The sequence below is a fragment of the Erythrolamprus reginae genome, chromosome 1 (genome assembly GCF_031021105.1).
Source record: "Erythrolamprus reginae isolate rEryReg1 chromosome 1, rEryReg1.hap1, whole genome shotgun sequence".
Lineage (NCBI taxonomy): Eukaryota > Metazoa > Chordata > Lepidosauria > Squamata > Dipsadidae > Erythrolamprus > Erythrolamprus reginae.
Genome location: NC_091950.1, coordinates 79090595 through 79111500, shown reverse-complemented (window position 1 = coordinate 79111500; position 20906 = coordinate 79090595). Strand labels below are relative to the sequence as shown.

The window sequence follows — 20906 nt, the reverse complement described above, 5'->3', positions numbered from 1 at the left end:
TCAATAAAATTATATTATAAAAAAAATAAAAGAAATGGCTGGACTGGCAAGAGAAATAGCTTTAGTCATAATAGTACGTTTATCAGTGATCCAATGTAGCCTTAGAAAGCTGTATAGGGTGTTAATATGTACTATAGAGTTGTCAAGTTCAGCTGAGTGTTTCATTATCATAATATGTACATTATAATTTGCTTACTATTTTATAATATTTATTTTAAAGCAAGCACTAATACAATATACTTTCCACTCAGGAAATGAACTTATTTTTGCCCAAGATAAAAATCAGCAGTTCAAAGAAAATAAGAGAGTATGTTCTGGCTAAGGACAACTTTGTTTTCCCAAAGTTATTTTTGATAAACAGGAATTGGGGTTTTTTTAAAAATAGTTTGTTTTAAAATGTTAAAAAAAGAATAAACTGTGACACTCGAACAGTACTTTGTTCTCTAAAATACATTTAAACCTTTTGACAGGTTTAGATCCAGATAAACATCTAGGAAAAACATTGGATGAAATGGAACCTTATCTTTTGAAAGTAAGTAGTATTGAAAGTATACATTAAATATATGGTACTTCAACATAATAAATTTCTGCGCACAAAATAATACAAGTTTAGAAATAAAACATTAGGTCATAATTTAGCAAACTGAATATATATATAACAATATATAAGTATTGTTTTCCTAATCAACAAATTACATGTGATCTATTTCTTTGAGAACAGTTGATTAAAAATAAAGTTTGGATTCATGCTTAAAATTGATTGATTGATTATGTGCCATCAAGTAAGTGTCACTTCTTAACAATCTCATAGATTTTCTCCAGCAATCATGCTTAAAATAGACATACTGAAGTTAATAAAGCTTTAATTAGTAAAGCATAATGGTGACCCCTAGTTTTCATATTCTTAATGTGGCAGTGTTTGGATGCAGCTTACTTTTTTTCTTTATCATGGGAAAAAATTATAAAAGGAATGCATATTTTGGTAAGAATTGCCAAGAACTGAGTTGGACTCGAGGGAAATTTTTACATAATCTTTTAGTGAGAAAATACTAAGGATCTACAAATTTCTGGAATTATTTGGAAGAAATCCTCCAGACATCATTCAACTGCAGCCTGCTGTATTCATTGAAATACAGTGATCCCTCGAGTATCGCGAGGGTTCCGTTCCAAGACCCCTCGCGATAATCGATTTTTCGCGATGTAGGGTTGCGGAAGTAAAAACACCATCTGCGCATGCGCGCCCTTTTTTTCATGGCCGCGCATGCGCAGATGGTGGAGTTTGCGTGGGCGGCGTGGGAAGACCCAGGGAAGGTTCCTTCGGCCGGCCAGCAGCTGATCTGCTCGGTAGCGCAGCAGCAGCGAGCAGACGAAGATCGGGGTTTCCCTGCCGCCCACGCAAAGGGGAAACCCCGATTCGGCTCCTCGCTGCTGCTGCTCTACCGAGCAGATCAGCTGCTAGGCGGCCGAAGGAACCTTCCCTGGGTCTTCCTCGCTGATGCCCCCGCCCGCCCCCCGCCCGCCACCCGCCAGCAAGAGGGGGAGAGATAGAGAAAGAGAGAGAAGGAAAGAAAGAGATGAGAGAGGGAGGAAGAGAGTGTGAGAGAGGAAGAAGCAAGATAGAGAAAGAAAGAGAGAAAGAAAGATGAGAAAGGAAGGAAGAGAGTGATGTCATCGGGTGGGAAAAATCGTGATATAGCGTTTCGCGAAGAACGAGATCGCGAAAATCGAGGGATCACTGTAAAGTGATACCTTGTCTTACAAACTTAATTGGTTCCGGGATGAGGTCCTTAAGGTGAAAACTTTGTAAGATGAAACAATGTTTCCCATAGGAATAAATGGAAAAGTGATTAATGTGTACAAGCCCAAAATTCATCCCTTTTGCCAGCTGAAGCGCCCATTTTTGCGTTGCTGGGATTCCCCTGAGGCTCCCCTCCATGGGAAAACCCACCTCCGGACTTCTGTGTTTTTGCAATGCTGCAGGGGAATCCCAGTTTCGCAAAAACAGGTGCTTCGCTGGCAACGGAAGTCCGGAGGCAGGGCATCCCAGCAGCGGCGGTGGGTTTGTAAGGTGAAAATAGTTTGTAAGAAGAGGCAAAAAAATCTTAAACCCCGGGTTTGTATCTCGAAAAGTTTGTATGACGAGGCGTTTGTAAGACGAGGTATCACTGTATTATTTTTATTCAGCTTTTGCATAACCCTGGAAAAAGATTCTTAGGCTTTATGAAGTTAATCCATTAAATTTAATATGTTCTTAAGGCAGCTACACCTTTTTTCAGTGAAAAGAGAAAGAAAACCATGCATTCTGGATTTGCTCTTAAATATCAAACAAATACAAACCCCACTATTTTTCAGGAATAAGATGTAGCAAAATATGACGTTTCAGAATGCAAACTTTACTACATAAGATATATTCAATCAGCCTCATTTCTTAAATATGACGATTATGATGAGTTGATTCTACTTCTTAATATTTATCATTAATAGATTTCTGAATGCTAGAGATTTTATTGCATTGTGACAAACTTTTTTACCCTTTTAATACGTCAGATTAGTTTTTGATTTAGTTTCTTTTTTCTTATTGAAAACTTCCTACCTATCAGCAGCCATTTTGAGGTGGAGTCAGCACCCTTTTTTCTTCCTGTAGAAGTAGCCTTTGTTTAGTGACCATGATTGCAATTGGCAACTTGATTGTTAAGTAAAGCAGTTGGTGTGAAACTGACTCTGCTTATGTACTTCAACTTTCCTTTGCTTTGCAGACCTGCAAAAGTGATAAATGATAAGTGGTCTTGGTGTTACTTTTTTATCACCATTGTAACTACAAAGGATTGCTAAATGAGGCAATTGCTAAACAAGGACGATGTGTATAAGCATTTGTGAGCTTATATTATAGGTAATCCTTGATTTACGACCATTTGTTTATTGTCAATTCAAAGCACCTGAGGGCAGGATAAGAAGCAATGGGTGGAAACTAATCAAGGAGAGAAGCAATTAAGGAGAAATTTCTTGACAGTTTGTTTAATTAGTTTAATTAGTAGAACAACTTGCCTCAACACTGGAAGTTTAAAGAAAACACTGGAAGTTTTAAAGAAAAGATTGGACAATAATTTAACTGAAATGGAATATCACAGTGGTGGGTTTCAAATTTTCTTACTACTGGTTCTTTGGGCGTGGCAAGGGAAGAATACTGTAAAATCTCCATTCCCTACCCCATCTTGAAGGAAGGATATTATAACATCTCCATTTCCACCCCACTCTTTTGGGAAAGATACTGTAAAATCTCCATTCCCTAGCCACTCATGGGGAAAGTTATTGTAAAATCCTATTCCCTCCCCACCCACTAACCTCTTTTCTAGCTCTGTTCTCCTGTGCTGGGAACAAAAGAAGACCCAGCCGATCAGCTGGGACTTGGGAGGCAGTGAATAGATTGGGCCAGGGCCAGTCAGAGGTATTTTCCTATTCTCCGAACTACTCAAAATTTCTGCTACAGACTTGCCAGAACCAGTTAGAAATGGCTGAATACCACCTCTGGTATAAGGTTTCTTACCTAAGCAGGGACTAGAAGACCTCCAAGGTCCCATTCCACCCTGTTATTCTGTTCTATTCTAAAGTTACAGAGGCATTGAAGAGTGATTTATGACCATTTTTCATACCTATAACCTGTTGTGATTCAGCCTGAGGCTGCTCAGGGACCAGCTGCGTCTCTGCTGGCTCCATGCCCGGAGGAGGATGACAGCGAAGAGGAGGGGGCTAAACAGTCAGACGGGGAGAGGAAAGTCAGGAATGGGACGAAGGAGAACAGCATGAGAGCCCCGGGGGGGGAGGGCTCTCCCCAGCCAGTAGCTTGGAGTCATTAGGTGATGAAGCACAAGCCATCATTGACATGAGACAGAGACGTTCAGATCAAAGAAAGGAGCAATTAAAGAAGTATTATCAGCACTGAATTAGGAACAGCTGGGCTTGGGTGTGGTCCTCCTTAGCAGGGTTTAAAAGGCAGGCAAGCCCTTGAAGCCATGTGGAGTGTTATCAATTGGAGTTACGGTGTCCTGCTTTGTTCTCGACGTCTCTGTTCCTGGCTTGTGGCCCAGCAGTTTGTAAGACCCGCGGGAGGTGTAGGTCTGCTATCTACAGCCTCGTCTTGGCAGCAAGAATCCTGTATTGCTGCATGGATATATGTAAAGATACAGCGTTTTCCTGTTCGTAAGGACATTTTCTGTTACCTGTGTTTTTCTTGAATTTTATAAACTGCCTTTGCCTTTTACTGGTGTGTCTGGCTTCTCTTTTTGGGTTGGTATTGGCTTCCGGAGTGACCCAGACAGAACAATAACCACTGCAGTATTCTCATGGGCACATGCTCAAAATTCAGACACTTGGCAACTGGCATGTATTGATGATGGTTGCAGTGCCCCAAGGTTATGTGATCACCTTTTGCTACCTTCTGAGAAGCAAAGTCAGTGGGGAAGCTGTTGTTCCCCACCGTTGCTAGTAACATATCAACTGTTACATAACAATTGTTACTAACTAAACAATTGCAGTGATTCACTTAACAACTGCAGCAAGAAAATTAATAAAATGGGGCAAAACTCACTTAACAACTGTCTTGTTTAGCAGTGGAATTTTGGGGCTCAAATGTGGTGATAAGTTGAGGACTATTTGTATATTCTTTTCAGTGATTTGTCACTGGAGCACTTTTATCACATGTGTTACAGAAAAGTTGTTGCAGTGTCTTCACAAACCCACAAACATCCATACATATGCAAACACATGGAAAGCTGGGATCAGATTTATGTGAGTTTTTAAAGTCACCTATTTTTGCAACCTTCAAAAGGTAGAAATATTTCTTTTTCCTCATATTAGATTGCTTTTCATCCATTTTGAACCATGACAGTTGGAGGCCAAAACTGCAGCAGTGTAAAAGAACATTGCTCAATAAATTCTTATTTTGGTTGAATTTGTGTTTCCCAGTAAATGTCAGCATACATAAATATTTTACTAGATATTTAGCTAACTTTATAACTTAGTGAAACTGAAGCATAAACACCAGCTGCAGAGAAAGTAAAGGCTATAGTTCTAAAAATATTTTCTTTGAATGTTGTCAGGGGGTGGTTTGCGTGTGAGAAAGAGAGATTGTGAGGGTGGGGAGAGATAGCAGTATCAGAAAGAAATTGGCCAAATGCTTTTTTAGACATTTGTCATAGGCAAAATCTAATAGCTCACTATTATAATCCCCTCTTTATTTGAAACAATCTAATCCAAATAATTACATATAAACTTGAAGATTCCTGTCTTTGGGTTTTTGACAACTTGAATCTATAAAATTCTAGATGACAAAACATTATCTGAAGTCCAACACCTGCATGTAAAATGTAAATGTAAGATGTAAAATTAGAAGTTTCTAAGGGCATCATTCACAGCATTAAACTACTGTGCTGTTGTCTGTAGCCTTCTTTGATTTTGTTTAGAACAGTGTTTCCTATATCTGTCGCCTTCCAAATGTGCTGACATGGACTTCAATTCTCAGAATTATTACCAAGCCAGAATTATCATGGCTGAGAATTTTGGACGTTGAAGTAGGTACGTTGGCTATTGGGAATCTTTTTGGATTTAGTTATATTTTATAACTACCTTTCCCCTGGGGAAAATTGCTAGATCCACACTTAACCAGTATTTACATTGTCTTCTGCTTATAAAGTGCCATATTAAGTTAGAGTCTGACAATTGTAAAGCTTCTAATCTTTTGCTGCCTTCCAGAGCAGCAGTTGTACGTCCTTGTTTGATTGATAACATGAAGTTATTTTTGACTCTTAGTGACCAAAATGTACATTACGCTAAACCCATTCATATTTGTATTAAGAGTGAGACATTAAATTTTAGGTATTGTATTCTTTTAAAAAAAATCCATTGTGATTGTACAAAAAGGTCTGGAAGCTATTGTAGTTTCTCACACTTTTTTCCATAACAGATTATTTATATGCCTGATAATTAATAAGCATATAAAAATATTTTATTCCTTTTGAGATTCTTGTAATGATAGCGAGAGCATGCTATTATTTCTTAAGACAGAATTGCCCAGCCTTTCCAGCTTTGTGGATTGGGGTAGTGGTGGTAAAGGTGGAGGGATGGTTCAGTGCAAGAGTCCAGCAAGCGTACATGTGCCTGCAGCTCCATTTGCGTGAGCGGCACTTGTTTGCTGCTTACATAAGTGGGAATGTGTATATGTGTGCCTTCACCTACCACTTCCAGCTCCCAGTTCCAAATGGCTCATGACCCAGTAGTGGGCTGAAGCCTAGGTTTTGGGGACTTCTGCCTTAAAACACAAAACATTTTTTTAAATGAAAAAGACATATCATTGTGTCCTAGATATAATGGGATATACGAGTATTAAAACTGTTTATAATTTATTTACACGCACAGAGAGAGAGAGAGAGAGAGAGATGTATTTTGACAAGGCTAACTTTGTTCTCATCTGGCATGTCCATAAAACAGACTGGAAACTATTGCTTTTGTTTTAGAATAACCTTGAACTGTGGTCAGTGTGTTAACTGTAGTAGCTATACTAAAAAGGTCAAAAGTTCCTACTTATTTTTCTTGATTAGTTACTGGAGATTTGTCTGAGTTCACATAGCTCATTGTATGGATATGTTGCCTGCAATTAATTGGGAAGAACTTCCAGCAACAGGAAGCTAAGATATTCCACTCCAAGCAGTTATAACACCAGTGGGAACACTAACGTGTTTGATCTTGATGTCCAGAAAGGATTTGTGGCACCAAAAAGGCATTATTAGAACAAATAATTTTAGGAAAACTGTAAATATTTTTTTTTATTGGGAAGTGCTTAACGGATGCTTCAATGAGGAAGAACAATCCTATATTTTGTTGCAAATAAAGCTACATTTTGTACCCACATCTCCCAGGTATGCTTTCCCTTTCTAGTGCTTTCCAAGAGTAATTTATTTTAACTGACTGATTTTTAAGTTGGCCATTCTTGCTGTAGCAGAATTAATTATTCTTGATAGATTTGTCTTGCAAGAACTTTGCAGGAGCTTCTGACACGTGGAGCTATACTTTTTGCCAGTTGCGTAACCTTTGGAAGTAAAATCTTGATTAAAAGATAGATCTAATCTATCTAAGCCCAAAATTTCAAGTCTGATAGAATAATGTATCTGTTACGTGCAGAGGAGTGGAGGACTTTTCTTGTGAAATATTTCTGGACTCTCTCAGTTGTATTAATGACCGAAATGCAGTGCGGGTTCCATATAGGTGAGCTGTATTTGAGAATAGGTCTAGCAAATGCTTTGTATCCTCTGGTTAACAGTGTAATATTGCCAGAGAAGAAGACATTCTTCTTGGCTGCAGTGTAAATTTTTGTATATATAATGATAGTTTGTTTTTCAATTTATTTTAAGATTGTTCATTGCCTATAGTCACTTGCTAAAACAGGCCACCGTACAAATTAAATAAACAAACAAAGGAAGCTTTAGTTCTTTCCTGCTTAAGTTGTTAGCTGAACCAGCAACTACAGGACAAGGACAGAAAAAAATGGGATTCCAATATGCAACAAAATCAGACCTATGAAATATTTTAAGTAGAAACTATTATTAATCCAGAAGTCATTTGCAACATATAGTGTATAGACTGTGAGAAGGGAGTAAGACAAGTAGATAGAAAATTGGCAGAATGCATCTACAATCATCAACAGGCTGCCAGGAGACCTGAATGAAAATGCATTAATTTCACAGGACATATTGTAGGTAAATTCAGTTCAGTGTCAATTAGAAAGCTCTAGACACTTTAGATCAAACTAGGGCTAAGAGTGCTACAGAATTCTTAGAAGCTATTAGAATTAATCCTCATTTATGGAATGCATCTCAAATGTGAGTTTCTTTAATAAAATCTGGGGATGATATAGTCTAGACTGGCAATTAAATGTCTGTAAGAAAAAAAAATCAGATTCAGAGACTACCAAGGACCCAACAAATAATCCTCTGGTGGCTTTCCATTGGCCATTTGTATTAATTCGCCCTTAATAATTTAATAATGTTAAAAACAATACAGTGTTCCCTCCCGCAAAAGTCGATTTTCCGCGAAGTAGCGGTGCGGAAGTAAAAACACCATTTTTGGCTATGGACAGCCAAAAACTACCCCCATGCACCCTTTTTCAAGGCAGCGCAAGGAGCCGGGCTTGAAATTAGGGCAGGGAGCGACGAAAGTGCGGAGGCCGGCAAAGATTGCTTTGAATGTCGGCTGCCCCCGCCCCCCCAGCGCCTCCAGCCCCCTCGCCGCTACCGCCCGCCCGATTCACCCCTCTCACCGGCTTTCTTCGGACACGGGTCCTCCTGCAGCAGCGCTGGAGGCTACGGCTTCTCATCCTCCTCATTCGGCCGGTAGCCGCTCTGAGCGCTTTGAGAATGCCCGCCCCGCCCCCTCACAGTCCCTTAGCTGAGAGCACTTTCGTTCCAGCTATCAGCGAGGGGGCTGCAGGAGAGGTGGGGCAGGCATTCTCACAGAGAGGGAGAGGGAGAAAGAGAGAGAGAGCAAGAGGGGGGAGAGTGGAAGGTAGAGAGAGAGAGAAAAATGATAGAAAAAGGGAGAAAAAAGAGAAATGAGAAAATGATTGAAGCAGAGAATGACAGGAAAGAAAGAGAAAGAGAGAGAGAAGTGACTCTTGGTGATGACGTATGACGTCATCGGGTGGGAAAAACCGTGGTATAGAAAAAAAAACCGTGGAGTATTTTTTAATTAATATTTTTTGAAAAACCGTGTTATAGCCGTTTCGCGAAGTTTGAACCCGCGAAAATCAAGGGGTCACTGTAATTTGTTTTTTACAGACTCTGTCTCTGGAACGAAGTTCTTCCTGAAATGCCCCTTCCCCTCAATCTTTGATAGTGTACAAGAGGTTCCTAAAATCTGGCTGTTTCCCCAGGTTTAGAGTGATTAGAGTTCCTTGCAAGTTTGGTTATACTGTATATCTTTTTAATGATGAAGCTGCATTTGGTTTGTGTTATTAGTTAGGCTTGCCAGGTTTTTTTCTTCTTCTTTATTTTATCTCTTATCTCTTAGTTTTGTCTTTTTGAATTGTATTATATTCCTTTGATGTATTATGGGTAAATCAAATGCATTTTATCTGTGTATAAGAACCCTTTGTACTATTCCTGAAAGGATTTTCTTCATTTTTCAGCTTTCTCAGAAGTATGGAGTCCACATCTGTGGGGAAGGGGGAGAATATGAAACATTCACATTGGATTGTCCTCTGTTTAAGAAGAAAATCGTTGTGTAAGGACCTGTGTCTTCTCTTTTCTTTAAATGTTAGCACTGGAACCATACTAATATTTAGCTTTAGGCCACTTTTCTTGGCAGCAGGAGAATATGTCCTCTAAGTTCACAAATACCCACTTTGTTTAACACTGGCAGAGCCCTCCACTAACCTAAATCAATGCCTGACAAGATGGGGCCTTCATAGAAAGCTATAAACTTTTTAGACATTTGCACTTTCGTTTACTTGCTGATTATGGCCTGCAGTAAAACTGGTACCTACACACTGACACTTTTATCCTTTCATGAAGTGCGAATTGCCAGTAATATTTATCTTTCATTACAGCTACATTTGATAAACTGCCACATCAGTAGCCTGTAGGTTCCATTAACTCTATTTCCCTTTTCTCTCTCATTCTCCCTCCCTCCTGCCCTTCCTCCCCCCCCCTTTTTTTTTTACCATTTTAACATTAGCAACTTAGAATGATAATACTAAACATTTTGTTTGAATTGCTGAAGGACGCTTTGGAATGCTAATGTTTTAAACCTTTCCAGTTTGCCCCGAGTTATCTTTTTTTCCATATATTCTTAAAATGTATGTACAGGCTTATGGGAGAATTTATTATTACTATGTAGATTTGTCAATATAATTATGGTAAAGAAGTTAGGCTACATGTATTCAAGAAAATATTTCAATGAAATCCCTTTCATCTGAATTTACAGTTTCTGGTTTATCCCATGTTCAGATCAATAACTGCAATGAAGAAGGATAATTTGTTTCTAGATTTCAAATGTCCCACTTGGGAATAACCCTAGGTAGATACAGTTTGACAAAATTATCTGAGAAGTAGAGAATTTCAAGAAGAAAATTACCCTCTTAATAAATGTAGGGAATGTTTCTGACTGAATGCATCATCTGCACTATCTCATAAATAATATATGTAAATAAATAATCATATAAGCATATAAAATGCAAAGGGCCAGCAACATTTTCAAACCTGATAATTTCCATATATTGGGTTACATTTATTTGTTAAATTTATTTGTTTGTTGTACTTGTAATGCCAACTAATACAATCGTAAATAGATTGTTTGACGATTATGAAATGTATATTCAAACTTATCTGAAAGTCACCAAGTTGGGGAAAGTTGTGCTTTAAAATATGTCAATCCCCCAAATCTTGCTGTTAACTATGTTATGATATTTTCAGATTTCCTAGGGGTTTTTTTCTAAACTAAAAATTATTTCAGTATAATTCTCATGAATTCCCATTTGAATCAAGACTCGAGTTCAAACTCTTTGAGTTCAGCTTCACTTCTATTTTATTCCAAATGAATAAAGTATGTGAACCATTTGTTTTTCAAGGAAGCCATTTCATACGTAGTGCTGAAATTCTTCAATGAGACCTTCTGGTGTTTATGAGCTGCCTTCTCAGCTGAGGCAGATATTTTCCATAAAGACAAGTTTTTTTATGGTGATTCCCAGAACCTTTCCTTTGGACTTCAAATCCCCATCTGTTTACTTTATGTTCCAAACAGAAGTTCCATCTTCCCTGGACTGTATAAGTGGTATCCATTCACATTATTTGGAGCAAAGACTATAGTTATTTGCAACTGTTATTTATTACAACCAGCCCCAATTGAGTCTGATTTAATGTCATAAGTGGTAATCTAAGAATTGAGGTAAGTGGTAATATAAGAAAGGTAATATAAAAAAACTAAGAAAGGAGAGTATTTGTAGGTCAGGATTGACATGAAGTGTTCTTGGTGCTCTCTGAGCTAGCTTGTTTTCTTGCAGACATTTCATTACCCAAACTAAGTAACGTCATCAGTATATCAGAGTACTGATCATCACTGATGATCAGAGCACTGATTAAGATACCTAATTTGGATAATGAAAAATATGGAAGAAAACAAGCAAGCTCAGAGAGCAGCAAAGTAATAGAATTCTTATATATCTATGATATATCTGATTATTTATTTTTGGTTTGTTTATGGAGATTCTTAATCATCCAAGTCATGATTGCCCTAGGTATTTTTCCTTTGAAAATGTTTTAATGGGGAATATAAATATTTTTATTTATTTATTAGAGTTGAAAGGGTCCTTGCAGGTCATCAAGTCCAACCCCCTGCTCAAGTAGGAAATCCTACAGCAGGATATCCTATTTATATTTAACAATACACATTTTTTGAACAATATAAATCCTTCCATTACCCACTAGAAACATTTTCAAAGGAAAAAACTAAGAAAGTCTTTGAAGGATATAAATCCTTTCATTTTCCACCAGTCAATTAGAATAGAAGAATCTTCTTGGGTGAGAAGTGAAATATTTTCACAGGAGGGAGGGGAACCCCCATAAAAATCCAGGTGGCTTTTGTGTTATTTTTGCATTGTTTTGCTTTCAAAAGGAACACAACAATACTATTCTTTTTCCAAAACACTTTTAAAATTTTGTTTTATAGGGACTCATCAGAAGTGGTTGTCCATTCAGCAGATGCATTTGCCCCTGTGGCTTATCTCCGCCTGTTAAAGTTGCATTTGGAAGATAAGGCAAGTCCAACATTAGGAAAATGATAGGTTTTGTTCTTCAAATAATTATTTATATATTGGGCTGAAGTGTAATTTTACATTTACTGTGATAACAGTGGGAAACAAAAATGAAATTGTTTGAAATAAAAATCATTGAGCAATTGTTCTTGGAAAACAGGAATGTTTTTGAAGCAGAGCCATCATTTGAGAAGACTGACTGTTAGTGTCTCTCTCTCCCCCTCCCACTCTGTATTTGTGTACTTATATATTTGAGTGAGATGTACAGACTTCAGACATAAGTAGGAATATTTATTTTGATCAATATTTGATGTTTAGAAAAATAATGTGATTTAATCCTAATTTTAGTGCAAGCACTTAGACGTATATATTACTTCACAGTGCTTTTACAGCCCCTTTTAAGCATTTTTACATAGTCAGCATATTGCTCCCAACAATCTGAGTCCTCATTTTACCCAACTCAGAAAGATGAAAAGTTAAGTCAACCTTGAACCAGTGGGACTTGAATTGCCAAACTGCTGGCAATCAGCAGTCAGCTGAAATAGCCTGCAATACTGTACTCTAACCACTGTGCCATGACAGTTTGTAGAGGAAAGCGATGGCTCATCAGTTAAGGATGCTGAACTTTTCATCATGCCTGGGTTCAAGATCTCACTGCCATGCAATGAATTGAGCTTCCATTATTTGCCCTCGCCGCTGCCCACCTAGCAGTTTGGAAGCATTCAAATGCAACTAGATAAATAGGTACCTTTTTGGTGGGAAGATAACAGCATTCCGGGCACCTTGGTGTATGGCCACATGACCTTTGAAAGGTATTTGGACAATGTTTGCTCCCTAAGCTAAGAATCAGAAAGGAGCATTGCTCCTTAGAGTTGAAAATGACTGTGCAGGGGAAACATTTACCTTTTAGTGCAAGTAGCATAATAATAAAATGACATGATCAGCTCACCCATCTCTCTTGAACAGAGTTGTAGAGAATATCAAAGATAGCCTGATCCAGCCTTACAGACAAATGTTGCTTCTGAGAAGGAAAATACCATTTTAGGTCAAGTAATTCTAGCCCACCACTTTCAATAGCATCTTGCAGCAATTTACATTGAATTCTTGTTTTTTATCTTACTATATTGATACTTTTCAACTTACAACCATAATTGTGACTAGAATTTCTTGTGCTAAGCAACACGGTTGTTGAATGTGTCATGCCTGATTCTACAACTTTTTTTTGTCATGATTGTTAAATAAATCACTCTAATATTAAGTGAATCATTTAGTCATTAAACAACTCCAGCTTTCTCCATTGGCTTTTTTTGTCGGAAGATGGATGAGAAGGTTGCAAATGGAGATCACATGACCTTGGGACATTGCAACCATCGTAAAATAGGTGGTAAAATATTCAACCACCTGAATATTGGTCATGTGACTGCAGGAATGTGGCAGTGTTCCTGTGATGATCAGTTGTAAATCACTTTTTTCAATGCCATTGTAACTTTAGACAATCATTATATGAATCATTGTAAGTTGAAGACTATTTGTATACATTTATAAATGTCATTCTGATATTGTTTAAATGGTACATCAGTCATCATGACTGGTATTATCTGGAATAAAAACAACATCCTAGGCAAAGCATTCATCTTTATTACTGAAATTCTACCCAACAATGACAACTGTATAGGTAGAACTCAGCTTTGAAGTTATGACAAATCTCCCCAAAGGTATGGTTGAAACCCCACCGTCCATGGTCACATGACTACATTTCAAGACGCTCATCAAAAAAGTTGTAAAATTGGTTGGTAACGTGATGACCTGTTTTATGAACATCACAATTTATTACCATAATGGGCAAGCTCATTGTCTTGTAAATTGCCTTCTGTTAAATGAAATTTCACAATTGGCTGTGCCCAGTTTATCAGTCACTCTGTAGTTGTAGCCATTATTTGAAAACTCCAAGTATTGCTATCGCCAAATTTTTAGTCTCTGACTTTTCATAACTATTTCTTGATTCTGTTGTGAGCTACAAAACTTTATAGAGCAATGTGAACAAAAAAAAAAATAGTTCTCATTGGAACATTTCTTTATGTTTGCCTCTAGCCTTGTCTTAAAAATTCAGCTTCTTCATAGAAATATTTTCTTTGTCCCAAGACCATGTTCTTCATTTTCAAATATAGCCTTTTAGTACACACTGTGCTTTATTTGACAAGGATATTTTTTAGCTGTGCAAAGCTTTAAAATATTACTGCGAGACTAAAAATTATGCTGGCCGACTATGTGAAGTGAAACCAAATAAGCTGAATAAGAACACTCCTGGAGAGAGGATAAAAAAGTGGAAATATATTAATATTTCTTAGGGGCACCGACTTTATTGCTCATGGCAAACTTGATCCTAAAATGCTTCATACATCACTACAATGTGACAGGCTAGGGAAAATGAAAAACACAAAGCTTTACATAAATCAGGCAAAAATCTTATTAAAATGCATAACATTTTATATAAGAATCAAGATTTTACTTTTATCTATTCAGAAGCTTTTTCCCTCTTCTTAGTAGATATTTAAGATTTTGTGAAATACCCACAGTTTCAAGCAGTTTTATAGCAATTCATATTTCAAATTCATTGTAGACAAAGCTGTCACATTCTTTAAAAGCATTATGGAATTCTGATGTAGATTTTGGTGTATACAGTTAATGTCTTGTCGAATTAAGGAGGAAATTTGTTTATTTTGTGCTTTGATGGAATCATACCAACAGCTATTACGATTTTCAGATTAATTTATTTTCTGTCAAGTTATGAATGAGTTCTATGTTATTTATTCTGTATAAATTGAGTAAATTATAACCTCACATACCCTATTTTTTAAGAATAAAATTGTTGTCTGCTGCCCCCCATCATCCTATTTAAAGGTTTGAGCACTTAAAGCTAAGAAGTTGGTCATGTTGGCCCCAGGTACATTTTATCTTCTTTCTCTCTGTTCTTCTAAATCAGTAATAAAAGTTTTTTTTTAACTTATTAAAATGCACTAACTCATTTTATGTAAAATATTCCATGCTTTCAAGCTAAGGATGTGGTTAAGCATGTTTTAAGACAATTCACTCATTGAAATTTAAGCAGACTTAATTGTGCACCAATTTAAGGCAGATGTTAAGAACTTGTTAACTATTTAATCCTGTGATAAAAGGGAGAAAAATAGAATCCTAACCTCAAAACAGTATATTTACTATGTTTAATGGAATTCTTAACATTCCAGTGCATAAGAGAATACTCTTAGATATTATATTTGTATATGTTTGTGGATCTGTATGCTCAAACACATATGCATATATCCTAAAACGCAAACTTTAGAATCTTAAAAGGTAGAAGTCAGCAGTATTTATGGATATAATATATATATGGTTTTCATGGCAGTAGTAGTTTGCTATTTGTTTTTGGGCTGCAAGAATGCTTTGAGAACCCAGCCTTATCTTCAACTTTGACATTCTCTGGAAGTCTCCCATTCAGGTTTTAATCAGGTTTACCTCTGTGTAACTTCTAAATCAAGTAGAGCAAGTTGTTGCTGGGATTATATAGACTTGGCATTTGTGATTTGTGTTTCCTAGATAGAATAATTTATCACTTATGGTTTAATTTAAGCCACACTCAACTCAGTAAGACCTATTACTAAGGTGTATCTAAGTATCGAATCAAGCATGATATATAGGGCCATAGTGATCCCAGTAGAGGGAAGAGTAATCCCAGTAGAGGGAAGATTTTGGGGAGGTTTGATGGGTACCAAACAAATTTTTCCTCTGGTTTGGGAATGCATTAAATTTATTATACTATTCCTTATGAGGAAAAATTTGTTTGGTACCCATCAAACCTCCCCAAAACTGATTAACAATGAGTACCGACAATTTTAAGGCAATATGTAAAAAGATAGGGTTGTACAGTATGTCATAGAAGTGACACTTTGTAAATATTTAAGTATATCTTTTCATGTGACAATGAAGAAACCACACTTGGCTACAATGTAAAGTATTGAGTATACAGCTTGTATAACAATGTAAATGTGCTGTCCCCTCAAAATAACACAACACACAGCCATTAATATCTAAACTGCTGGCAGCAAAAGTGAGTACACCCCTTAGTGATGAGACAGTTAGAATTCTTTAAACAAAAACATATTCACAATTTGAAAGTTAAAACTTATAAATATGTTTATTCATGTCAAACAAATAAGATAATGTAAACAATGAACAATAGCTTAGCCTAATCACTGTTCTCTTACCAATGCATTCTCTCTTTTCTCTCCACCTCCCCAAACATATTGTGTCTTTCCTTCCCTTATCTATAATTTCTCCACTGACATTCTTCACTTGTCATTCACCCAGACTCTACTAACCATTCCACTCCACTGCTGTCAATCATTCCTAACTCACTCTTCAGTTACAATAGGAATGCAGCAGTAGCCATTTAATTATTCTTGTCAAGTTACCAGCTCACATAAAGTCTGGGATTTGCAAGGTATGGTTGATTGCCACCAAGTCTTATGGCTTGAGAACTCTTTTCAGAGCTTCTTGTCAAAACTGCACATGGGGAAGCAAGGAGAAAATTGGTAGGTCCTTTTTTTTTTAATGTCAGCTATATGCCTGGCAAATGAGCACAGTGATTTGTTTTAATGCTTGTTTTTAAGGCAGATGCACACATAATAGGAATAATGGAAATGCACCTGTTTACACATGTGCCTACAACATTCCCTGTAACACTGAAATATTATACTTAAATATTTTTTTAAAAAACTGCTTGTACATTGCACATTCCCTGAGGGGTGATCTCTGGATTATTGTGACATGGAATCGTAGGCTTATACCAAAAATTATTACTTGAATGAAGGTTATTTTAGCGAATACAAGTTCAAAGGAAAGAGGAGAATTTTTGTTCTGTTTTGTCTGTGCTTTCCTATGTAGCATCTTAGAGTGAGGGGGGTGTTTGTTGATATTGTTGTTGTTGTTGTAAATGCCACAATTGGAACAATGTTGCTATTAATCCCAGTTAACATTTGTCCTTTGGATATCTATCTATCTATCTATCTATCTATGTATTTATCTATCTATCTATCTATCTATCTATCTATCTATCTATCTATCTATCTATCTATTTATTAGATTTGTATGCCGCCCCTCTCCGTAGACTCGGGGCGGCTAACAACAATAATAAAAACAGCATATAACAAATCTAATATTTAAAATAACTAAAAACCCTTATTAAAAACCAAACATACACACAAACATACCATGCATAAATTGTATAAGCCCATGCCTGACGACAGAGGTGGGTTTTAAGGAGCTTACGAAAGGCGAGGAAGGTGGGGGCAATTCTGATCTCTGGGGGGAGCTGTTTTCAGAGGGCCGGGGCCGCCACAGAAAAGGCTCTTCCCCTGGGTCCCACCAAACGACATTGTTTAGTTGCCCACTCTGTGGTACCTAACTGGTCGCTGGGATTCGTGCGGCAGAAGGCGATCCCGGAGATATTCTGGTCCGATGCCATGAAGGGCTTTATAGGTCATAACCAACACTTTGAATTGTGACCGGAAACTGATCGGCAACCAATGCAGGCTGCAGAGTGTTGGTGTAACATGGGCATATTTAGGGAAGCCCATGATTGCTCTCGCAGCTGCATTCTGCACGATCTGAAATTTCCGAACACTTTTCAAAGGTAGACACATATATGGCACCTCAAAATGCCTTGCAATTATTTTGCCATCTGGGCTGATTCTTTTTCTATAGCTAGCTAGACAATTCTGGGAGTTGGATTCCACACAAATTTCATCACAGTTGACCATGATTGGTTTAGATGTATTTATTTATTATTTATTTATTAGATTTGTATGCCGCCCCTCTCCGTAGACTCGGGGCGGCTAACAACAGCAAAAAGACAATATGAACAAATCTAATACTAAAAGTAATGTAAAAAAACCCCCAATTTAAGAAACCAATCATACATACAGACATACCATGCATAAATTTTATAAGCCTAGGGGGAAGGGAATATCTCAATTCCCCCATGCCTGACGACAGAGGTGGGTTTTAAGGAGCTTATGAAAGGCAAGGAGGGTGGGGGCAACTCTGATCTCTGGGGGGAGTTGGTTCCAGAGGGTATTATTGTTATAATATTCCTTCTTCCATTTTTCTGAATGTTTGAGAAAGGATAATGTTTGTTCATATTTTATGCATATAAAACATTTTATTTGTACCAAAAATGTTCATCACGGTGATATAAATAAATAGGACTATCCCACATTACATAATTTTAAAAATAATATTTTGGAGAGCCATCTACCATATTTTTTGGAGTAAGAGGCTGAAAATTTGGGTGCGTCTTATATTCCGAAAGTAGCTTTTCCAAAACTTTGTTTCCCAGCCCTAATGAGAAGCTAATGATCTTCCTGGTTCTTCCCTGTTTGTAAGCTTTTGTCATTGCTAATCCCTCTAAAAGTTTTTCCCAGCCCTAAATCTTTGCAGGCTTTGTCCATTGTTACTCCCTCCAAAGAAAGTTTTTTTAAGCCTTAACCAGGGTATAAAATAATGTGCTGAAGTTGACAAGACTAAGGATGCTAACCAGATATCTAGTAGGCAGATTTTTGCCCCTATTTTCCTCCCCCAAAACTAAGGTGCATCTTATACTCTGGTGCGTCTTATACTCGGGAAAATACGGTCGCTTATAGATAATTGTGCATGTTTTTTAATCCTGAAACTTAGTCAAAGTTAATGTAGAGAGGTATTATAAGTAAGGCTGAATGTATAAAAAAGTAAATTAGGGAGTGTAGCAAAAGTTCACTGGAATATTTTTTCATAATTTATTATAATTGTAATAAAAATCCTTTCTGACTAGACCAAATTAAACAAGAATGGTACTTGTTGAGTATACTGCTTGTTGAGTTCAGCGTTCCTACATATCATCTTAGTTATGTTTCATAGGTTTTAATTTTATATTCTTTCAATTGAATATTTTATAATCATTTGACAATTCTGGCTAGCTTGCCTTAGTTCAATAATGTGCATATGCTCTGTTCTGCTGTTCAGTATTGCGTTTTCTTTAAATAAATCTCTTCATGTTTAACTACAAAGGCTCATTGGAAATTTGTTTTAGATTGTTTCTGGCAGCACAATGGGCCCTTGTGCCTCAGGTAGAATAACATTTTATTCACTGTTATAGTTTAATACATTATCTTAGGACTTCAAGATGCATTTTTGCATAACAATTGAAAAGATTCTTATTGTCTTTTTCATTATAATATAAAAATATCATTTTTATCTTCAGATTCTTTATGTGTACTTTTTTTCTTTATAGTATGGTTATTGAATATCATACTTTTAAACTATTTCTTACAAGTCATCACTGTATTGTGCTGGTTGTCCTCCTTCAGCCTCAACTTCATAGGGTGTCAGATGGTTCGGTTCTCTTTCCCTTATTTAATACCTTCATAAGCTGTTATATGGAGGTCGTCTGACAATTTGGGATGAGTTTTCATCAGAATAAGGATGATATTTGACTTTACATATCCACAACAGGCTACTTGAGTGATCATGTGAGGATCTGGGGCAAAGCATGGAGAGAACACAATCAGCTGATAATTCAGACTTCCCTTTATCGGTCCAACTTTCTCCAAAACACTCCCATATTTATGGCAAGTCCCAGAGCAAAATGCTCTCTCTCTCTCTCACACACACACACACACACACACACACACACACACATTCAGCAGTCTGTTGTTGTGAGTAGTCCAGCAAAATGCTGTTAGCACAACAGCTTCAAGGCAAAAGGTCCAGTGAGGCAATGGAATAAGGCAATGAATTACTGATGTTTGGAACGGTACACGAAATTCCATGAATTTAGTATTAGTTCCTGACAAGCACCTCTCTCCACAGCCTCTCCTTAAGTCTCAATCCCCAAGTATCTTGTAACAAGGGACAGAGTTCTCTCCTCCAAAGTCGTCAGGTTGGCCTGCACTGTTCCTGTCTTCTTTCCATTCTCCATGTTCAGGATCAAGAGGGGGTAGACCTTGCTTGTCGCCTTGTCGACCTTCATCAGCCCCAGGTCTGACTCATCCTCTTCTATGGAATCAGGCTTCAATGGGACCATGACATATCCTGTCAATGTTCTGGAGAATGTAAGACGTAGATGGAGTACAATAGATTTCAATTCAACCCAAGTTAAACTCAGCTTTTGGCTTTTGGACTTTTGGACTTTTTGACACCAGGGATCTTGCATCTTTGATTCTGGATGACATGACACTGCCTCAGACTTGGTGTACAATTTGATATCCTCTTTCCCTCAATCCTTGTTCAAGAGAAGATAGCATCCTTGGCTGGAAAGGCCTTTACATACTCTGTGCCAGTTGTGCCTGTTACTGGGCTGGGAAGTCTTGTTCATGGTCACTCATAGCTCCATGATTTTCATCTTGACAATGCAAAGTGGTTGGTTACCCTTGAAAAGCATTCAGATGCCTCAACTGGTGCAGAATGTGGCCAGATGAATAGTAAATGAGTCCTACTATTTGGCACATATTTGTGTGAGCCAATGGCATTGGCATGATTAGAAAATTGGCCACCAACTATATTCCAGGTGCAATTCAAGATGACACCTTTAAAGACTTTCATGGTTTGGAACTGGATTATTTAAGCAACTATCTCCCCTTGTTTTCTGTATCTGTCCTAGCCAGTCTTCCAGAGGAGCAATGCTTATGGTTCCCATTAGGTTAAGTGATGTCTGCTAGTGGAGCCCAGAAGGCAATATTATTTTGCTGAAGCCCAATTCTGGAAAATCTTCTCTTTGCAAGGATTATGTGTTCCTGACCTGCTAAGTTTTCATAAGGCCCTAAAGACCTGGCTTTGTACCTGGGCTTTCTGTATAAAAGTGACTTTTTCAATTGTTATGTATTTTGATATTTGTAGTTTGATTGCAATGGTTTTCTGTTGTTGTTTTTTTCAATTTCATTTGCTGTCCAAAGTCATTTACCAGTCTATGACAATTCGCCATGGCCAACTCACCACAGCCAACTTGTTGTGGCCAATTTGCCACAGCACAACTTGCCACGTCCAACTTCCCACAGGATAATTCACTGCAGAACAAGGG

The 20906-nt window shown here is 37.4% G+C and overlaps 1 protein-coding gene across 4 annotated transcripts in view; it reads left to right on the top strand.

Moving 5' to 3' along the window:
* Positions 1–20906, top strand: part of DPH6 (diphthamine biosynthesis 6) — a 277224-nt gene that overhangs the window by 81778 nt on the left and 174540 nt on the right. For all 4 annotated transcript variants that reach the window (XM_070756244.1, XM_070756252.1, XM_070756261.1 and 1 more), the window contains 3 exons: positions 471–532; positions 9176–9270; positions 11713–11800. In XM_070756244.1, the coding sequence (XP_070612345.1) occupies positions 471–532; positions 9176–9270; positions 11713–11800 (245 nt within the window). The remainder of the gene's footprint in view (positions 1–470; positions 533–9175; positions 9271–11712; positions 11801–20906) is intronic.